The sequence below is a fragment of the Malurus melanocephalus genome, unplaced genomic scaffold, assembly GCF_030028575.1.
Source record: "Malurus melanocephalus ecotype Western Australia unplaced genomic scaffold, MMel_1.1 scaffold_2163, whole genome shotgun sequence".
NCBI lineage: Eukaryota > Metazoa > Chordata > Aves > Passeriformes > Maluridae > Malurus > Malurus melanocephalus.
This window is the reverse complement of record NW_026625395.1, coordinates 5,439-13,331: the sequence shown is the minus strand read 5'-3', so window position 1 is coordinate 13,331 and position 7,893 is coordinate 5,439. Positions and strand designations below refer to the sequence as shown.

At 49.3% G+C, this 7,893-nt stretch overlaps 1 protein-coding gene across 1 annotated transcript; it reads left to right on the top strand.

The window, feature by feature from the left end:
• The first annotated feature begins 4,808 nt into the window (after positions 1–4,808).
• Positions 4,809–7,636, top strand: LOC130587627 (tubulin beta-1 chain). Its single transcript, XM_057388602.1, has 4 exons — positions 4,809–4,952; positions 5,614–5,722; positions 5,987–6,097; positions 6,317–7,636. Exons 1-4 carry the CDS (start codon positions 4,896–4,898, stop codon positions 7,375–7,377), a joined length of 1,338 nt encoding a protein of 445 aa, XP_057244585.1. The 5' UTR covers positions 4,809–4,895; the 3' UTR covers positions 7,378–7,636.
• Positions 7,637–7,893: the final 257 nt, after the last annotated feature.

Genomic DNA, 7,893 nt, shown 5'->3' with positions numbered 1-7,893 from the left:
TTCAGTTAGGTGGTGTGCCAGGGGGAGAACTTCTACAAAGAGGGAGGGAAAGATGGACAGCTGGAAGCAGGAGAGAAAATCAAGATGTTTTGTTTATTCAATCATCTAATGCAGTGTCACCCTGAACTCTCCTGCAGAGAACCTGGGCAATTTTAGACAATTGACACTGAATCCCACCATGAACTACTGCATCTCTTAGCAGACGTCAAAAGATGTAGTTCAGAGTTTGCCCAGTGTCAGTTTGAGTTACAAGAAACTATCGGATTGCAAGAAAGCAAGGAGGCTAAGGAACAAAAGAAGCAGTAACTAGCAGATCAAAGTCTCTATCTGTACCTTATTCTTGATGACATACAGGAAACGAACTGCCCTGGAAAACATGGTATCAGCATTTCATTTTTATTGATGCTGGAATCTTGGTCATCTTTTGACTGGAGGATTCAGTTTGTAGGGATATCAGACGTGTTTCATCTACAAAGGTCTAAAAAGGTAGATGTAGCCTGGATGGGGGCCGGAGCCATCTGGCTGCTACCCCATCACATCTGGTGTGCCAAGAGGAAATAATGAGAGGCTGCATTGTTTCGCCTTTCTTCTCAGTAAATTGCTGCCTGATGATGATCAACACATTTTTCCCTTTTTGGAATCATTTTGTGACATGTGATCGTGTTTATTATGGTACCTYTGGAAGCCAGACAAGCAGGGTTCTGTTTGCTGTGTCCTGTACAGGCACATTCACAGAAATGCCTGACTCTGAGAGTTTATAATCTAAATTCACAAGAGGAACAACATGGTCCAGAAGAAATATTAGATTCATGAAGAAACAATTCTCCCCTCTAAAGGTGCCCAGGTTATTTTAGAATTGAWAATGTCCCGAATTGCTCTAGAAAGTGATTTTTTCTCACATGCTTATCCTCTCCCCTCTTTTGTTTTTGGCCAAACAAACAGATCCCCCGGTATAACAAGCACAAGTTCAGAGGGCTGTATAATGAAACTGCTTTTTCTCATTCATAAAAACACACCCAGCGTTGTTGTATTTAATTGCTTCTGGTGCTGGCAGTGAGTTGTAATGTTGAAATAAAAATAGATTTCCCTTTTAGGTATTTTATTACTAGCATTAAAATCACTTTCACAATTATTCCACCCGCTTGCTGGCAGAATATTCTTCTATCCTAATGCACATTGCAAATGATTAAGCATCATGTTCTAAAGGCAACCTCAGACAGTCCTCATCAGGTGGGAATGTCATAGATACCACGCAGAAGGCAAACAAAATGGTAATGAACAGAGCCTGCTCATATGAGTACCAGCAGAAAGACTCAAAGAGCCATGAGCAGCACATGACATCACCCATCACAAATGAGTGAGAACAAAGCCATGGGGAGACATTTTGTGTGCTTGAGAAGCTTTCATATTTGTACACTTGTGATTCTTTCTCAAACAATGGGAAATCATGGACAGACATGAAAATGTTGTGGGATCCCTGTTGCCTCTCTTGTGCATCCATCGCCAGGCTCCACTGTTGCCTTGGAAACTGGCTAGGCAGGGTTTGATGCAGGCAGGGAGGAGGTTGTGGCAGTTTCAGCTGCTGAGGGGCCCATGGGTGTTCCTGGGCACATGCCCTGCCTTTGTATGAATGGGAGAATTTTGGCTTTCATTTGCAGTTCTGATCACTTAGAATTTATAGAGCTGTAATTAAAAAAAACCTAAAACAATAGGGAACTCCCTTATCAATTTAAGTATCATTGATGACTAAGGTTTGTTAAAGTGTTTGCCATAATGAAGGGTTCTGAATTGACATTCAAGTAGTTGACATTTYGTTTGGTTCACTGTGTGTTCATCAATGTTCAGGGTTGCTGTAAATGAAGGAATTTGTACACATAAACATGTACTTCCCTTTAGGTACTCAGAATAAAACCTGGAGCTACACCCCCACCCAAAAAAACCCCAGCAGGAATATACAAAGAGACCAGTACTATAGTATGTAAGAATTAGTTTCCTAATTCTTCCCTAAAAGCTCAGAATCCTTAGTGGAGTAACTATAAAAGTGGTCACTGTGTGCATTTGGGAAGGAAACATCTCAAGGAGTCCAGGTGTCTTGCAGGAAAGAATCATGATGTTTCAAGGCAGGCCTTTGTGATTGCCAGGAATACTTTGGCACCTGAAAAGTTCTTCAGTATCTGTGTAGATACCTCGGAGATGCAGTTACGTTGCAATTCCACCAGTGGTGAGAAGATGAAGCTGCCTGCTGCCACCCAAAAAGGTGGGTTGTGCCCATAGCAAGTACAAATGAATATGCACAATTGGTGTGAACAATAACAAAGGCTATCTGTGATTAAGTGTTGCTGAAATATATCAAAGGAAAATACTGACTACAGTTGGGATATAAAGAACACAAACTTCAAGAGAACCAGTGCAATCCTGGATATCTTCTGATGGCAAAAGCCACGTGTAATAGCATCACACTTAATTCCCTGTGTTGCAAAGCTTAAGACAATCTGTGCTTGTGACATTTCATAGCAGCTGAGGTTTCTGCACTAGGGAAGCAAAAGAGCTACAGCTGATAAGAAAGTCCATTCACTGGGGCAAACTGAGACACACTTTTGAAAATACAGCCAAAGTACTTTTCCAAGGTCACAGCAGGCAAATATCACACAAACATATGGTACTTCTTTAGCCACTAGTACTTCCTGCTGTAGATGAAAAAAAAAAAAGTGTGAAACTGGTGACATTACACATTGATTTATATTGTGCTAAGCACAGCTAACCTAAGTATTGCATAAACAACTAGGATCATTCTGACTTTATTCTTGATAGTGGTATGATTTCCCACATCAATTATTACCTCACCTTTGCAAAAATCTTCTTGTTTTGAAGGTGTTATAAGTGCAATATAATGTTATAGTGTAGTGCAAAACTGAGATGAATGAACTGTCAGTCTGGTGTTGCCGATCACACACAGCTTCCCACTCTTTTCTTTCCCTTTCATACAACCACAGAATTGTTGAGGTTGGACAGAAAGTCTAGTCCTTTACTTTGCCTGACAGGGTCAGCTAGATCAGATTAATCAGGGGTGTCCCCACTAGGGTTTTGAATATCTCCAAGAATGAACACTCCACAATCTCTCTGGGCAACCTAAACAAAAGCAAAGTCRTTCTTTTCCTATATTTAGATTTCTGTATTTCAGTCTGTGTCCATCGCCTCTCCTCCTGCCACTGCACACCACTGAGAAGAGCCTGGTTCCCTCTTCTTTACAACTTCCCATGAAGTATTTGAATGCACTGATAAGAACCCCCTGAGCCTTCTCCCAGAAAATCAGTTCCAGCTCTCAGCCACTCCTTATATGACAGATGCTCCACTTCCTTAACTGCCTTCATAGCCTTTCATTGGACTCACTTCCAAATGTCCCTCTCTCTTCTCTTGGGGAGCCCAGAATTGGATGTAAAGCTCCAGACGCATCATCTTACCACAGCTTATGCCCTTCTCTGACCTACTGGTAACAATCTTCCTTAAACAAGGATGCTGTTTGACACCGTTGCCTTAAGGGCACACTGCTGACTCATGTTCAACTTGGTGTCCACCAGGTCCTTTTTGGCCAAGTCTCTTTCCATCTGGATGGTCCCCAGCATGTACTGGTTCAGGGGGTTGCTCCTTTCCAGGTACAAGGCTTTACACTTCCCTTTGTTAAACTGCATGATGTTCCTGTCAGCCCATCTCTCCAGCCTACTGAGGTCACTCTGGATTGGTAGCACAACTCTCTGGTGCATCAGTCCCTCCTCCCAGTTTTGTATCRTCAGCAGATTTGCTGAGGGTGCACTATCTCGCCAGTTAAATCGCTAATGAAGAAGGGAAATGGGGTTGGCCAAGGATCAGTCACTGGAGTACACCACCARTGGCTGGCTTCTGAACTTCATATTGCTGATCTCAAGCCCCTCAGCTTGGCAGTTCAGCCAGTCTTCACTCCATCTCACTGTCCATTCTCTAGGCCTCCAGGGCTGCTACAGGAGACAGCTCAAAAGCTTTCACAAAATAAGCAATGTAAAATATGCTGAGCCTGATGATTCTTGGGAAAAGTTTGAGAGCTTGTCCCTTTGCCACTTCAATGTTGTTTTTGAGGTGAACTCTCTCCAGCTCCTCTATGCTGAACACAAGGTACAAGATATCCCATTCCTACAGACTCCTGTAGGCAATCACTGCTGGRTAAGTCCCAGAAAAAGCCATTCTTTAGCAGCAGCATAAAATCTTATGCCAGCCCTCTGTGTTCCTGAAATTAGAGCTCCAAGTACACGGGCTTAGCAGCACTATCTAAAACAGAATTCCAGAATTCACTGTTTGAAAGMGGCTGTGGGCTTTAACATCACCACCCAATCTCTGCTTGTTTCAGGTGCTCGAGCTATGTTAACATYATGCATGTGCTTCAAACATGATTAAGCAGGTCTGAGCTAGAAATACAGGCTTGCGGGTGCTAAAAAAACATAGCAGCACGTGCTTTGCTGCTGCGGGGTARTAGAGGCGGAGGAACCAAGAGGACGAGTTCCAACAGGTGTGCAAAGAGGAGTTGGGTGGTTTTGTTTTCTTTTTCACCCTAAGGTGAGCCATGTCTTCTCCGATTCCGACCTTTTCCCCGACGGCTGAAGACGAGGTTCCCTCGGTGCCCCAAGCCAGAGGCGTTCAGCCTGCGGAGGAGCCCTGACCTCCACAATGGACCGGACCCGGACCCGGGGCCCGAGAGACAATGCCCGGGCTCGGCCCGCCCCGCTCCGGTCCCGCCCCACGTCACCGGCGGGGCGGAGCGCGGCGCCCGATTTAAGGGGCAGCGAGGGGCGCGGCYGCCGCAGCTGCGAGAGCGGGCGGCGAAGGAGGCGGYAACAGCAGTAGGGGCAGCTTCGGACACCGGCACCATGCGTGAGATCGTGCACATCCAGGCYGGCCAGTGCGGCAACCAGATCGGCGCCAAGGTACGGCCGGGCGCGGGGCGCTCCCGCAGATCGCACCCCGGGGGTGGCGCGCAGCTCCGTCCCGAAATGAAAAGGGTTTGCTGMGGCGCGGTGGCTCCTGCCCCTGTACCCCCCGTCCCTGCCGGACCGAGCTGCCTCGGGGCTGGGCGGGGTTGGGATATGCCCGCGCTCCCGTCCGGCGTGCCCAGCGTGCCCGCAGGCAGCCGCGGCCATTCCCCGCTGCCTCGCCCCTCTGCGGCCACGGCGCCGGCTCCCGAGGGAGGGAGCGGGAGGTGTTGCAGAGCCACGGCTTACCCATCACCACCGAACGTGCGCAGGTGTTGCCATCTTGTAGTGACTACAGGGTCTTAAACCCATGCTAGACAATGGGAGGACACCAAATTGATACAGCCAGAGATGGTCACTTTTTGGATACAAGCTACAAAGGAATTGCACTTCAGTGCTCCGGCTGCTCGTCTGCCCCCTGCTAGTTCAGCTGCTGTGGTCAGCGAAGCCCTTGTGCACTGAGTCACCTTCCCACCCGGCAGCTGCTCTGCCATGCAAGGGAGTGGTCAGGGCTGTGGAATGCACGGGCTGCGCTGGGGGTGTGTGATTGGCACTGGCCAGCTGTTTCCACTGGCACTGGAAATGGCTAACTGTAATTTTCAAAAATTTCTTCTAGTTCTGGGAGGTCATCAGTGATGAGCATGGCATTGATCCCACAGGCAGCTACCACGGGGACAGTGAGCTGCAGCTGGAGAGGATCAATGTCTACTACAATGAAGCTGCTGGTAAGTGTCTGCTTCCTCAGATGTCCTTAAATAAATGGGGCAGGCATGACAGTTCATTGAGGCTGGAAAAATCCCTGTACAAGAGCCATCATCTGCCAGTGACTCCTATAAGAGACCTTTGTTCTCAGAAAGGCTCTGATAACACAGACTTGATCATGACAGTGTCTCTCTGGAGAAATGCAGGGAGGTGGATGGGAGCACAGCAGGGCTCCTGTGACACTGCCGACTGCGGGGCTGTAACGCTGCTGCTGGTTCYTCCCGCAGGTAACAAATATGTCCCCCGTGCCATCCTTGTGGACCTGGAACCTGGCACCATGGACTCCGTGCGCTCCGGCCCCTTTGGACAGATCTTCCGTCCCGACAACTTTGTCTTTGGTGAGTGAAAGTGGGATGGAGGAGYTCCCGGAGTGGGARCTCCATGCASAGAAAAGACTCAGAACTACTTGGATGCAAGTGAGTGTCAGGGAACCTGAATCCCCATAGCAGAGTGGGGATGGCAGTGAGGGGAGGAGTCCATGGGGAAGGGGCAGTGGCATCATCTGTGTTTGTCATGGGGGCGCTAATGTGGCACGTGGCTTCTGGTGTGCCCCGCAGGTCAGAGCGGGGCTGGCAACAACTGGGCCAAGGGGCACTACACGGAAGGCGCYGAGCTGGTGGACTCTGTGCTGGACGTGGTGAGGAAGGAGTCGGAGAGCTGYGACTGCCTCCAGGGCTTCCAGCTGACCCACTCTCTGGGMGGAGGCACGGGCTCCGGCATGGGCACCCTCCTGATCAGCAAGATCCGGGAGGAGTACCCCGACCGCATCATGAACACCTTCAGCGTCATGCCCTCGCCCAAGGTGTCGGACACGGTGGTGGAGCCCTACAACGCCACCCTCTCTGTGCACCAGCTGGTGGAGAACACGGACGAGACCTACTGCATCGACAACGAGGCCCTGTATGACATTTGCTTCCGCACCCTGAAGCTGACCACTCCCACGTACGGGGACCTCAACCACCTGGTGTCGGCCACCATGAGCGGCGTGACCACCTGCCTTCGCTTCCCCGGCCAGCTGAACGCCGACCTGCGCAAGCTGGCGGTCAACATGGTGCCTTTCCCGCGGCTGCACTTCTTCATGCCGGGCTTCGCCCCGCTGACCAGCCGCGGCAGCCAGCAGTACCGCGCCCTGACGGTGCCCGAGCTGACGCAGCAGATGTTCGACTCCAAGAACATGATGGCCGCCTGCGACCCCCGCCACGGCCGCTACCTGACGGTGGCCGCCATCTTCCGGGGCCGCATGTCCATGAAGGAGGTGGACGAGCAGATGCTCAACGTGCAGAACAAGAACAGCAGCTACTTTGTGGAGTGGATCCCCAACAACGTCAAGACGGCCGTCTGCGACATCCCCCCGCGCGGCCTCAAGATGTCCGCCACCTTCATCGGCAACAGCACGGCCATCCAGGAGCTCTTCAAGAGGATCTCGGAGCAGTTCACGGCCATGTTCCGGCGCAAGGCTTTCTTGCACTGGTACACCGGCGAGGGCATGGATGAGATGGAGTTCACGGAGGCCGAGAGCAACATGAACGACCTCGTGTCTGAATACCAGCAATACCAGGATGCCACTGCTGATGAGCAGGGCGAGTTTGAAGAGGAAGGAGAGGAAGATGAGGCGTAAAGTTGAGATGGGTAGGAGTTAAGTATAGTCTGAGCAGGCAAGTATTCATTGAGAGAAGGAATCTGTGCAGTTGTGCTGAAGCATGCATTTTTTAATTTGGTGCTCTCCACTGTTGCTTCTGTCAGCAGTTTTGTATCCTTGACTGTCCAGTGTAACAGTAGTTGCAAAATACTTCAGAGTCTTCTGTTGAAATGGTTAACTTCTCAAACATAAAGGCTTTTTGTGTCCTAAACTGTCTCCTCTGCTTTATTTCTCTCTAGATTAAGCAAGTAATTCTGGTGTAGTTTTCTGTAGCTTCACTTCTCAGTTTATTCCTGAACCTCAGTGAAAGGGTAAACTCAATAAAACAAGAATTCTCAGGCTGTGAATTTAGCAGCATGTGGAAACTATAGTAGCTCAGCTAAAGATGCCAAGTAATTTATGGAAACTCCTGTGTCTTAGGTAATTGTTGGGGCAAAAGCTACTTCAGCTGATAGAAAGAAGACACTGTACTTGAGAATCCCATAGCTCCTCTTG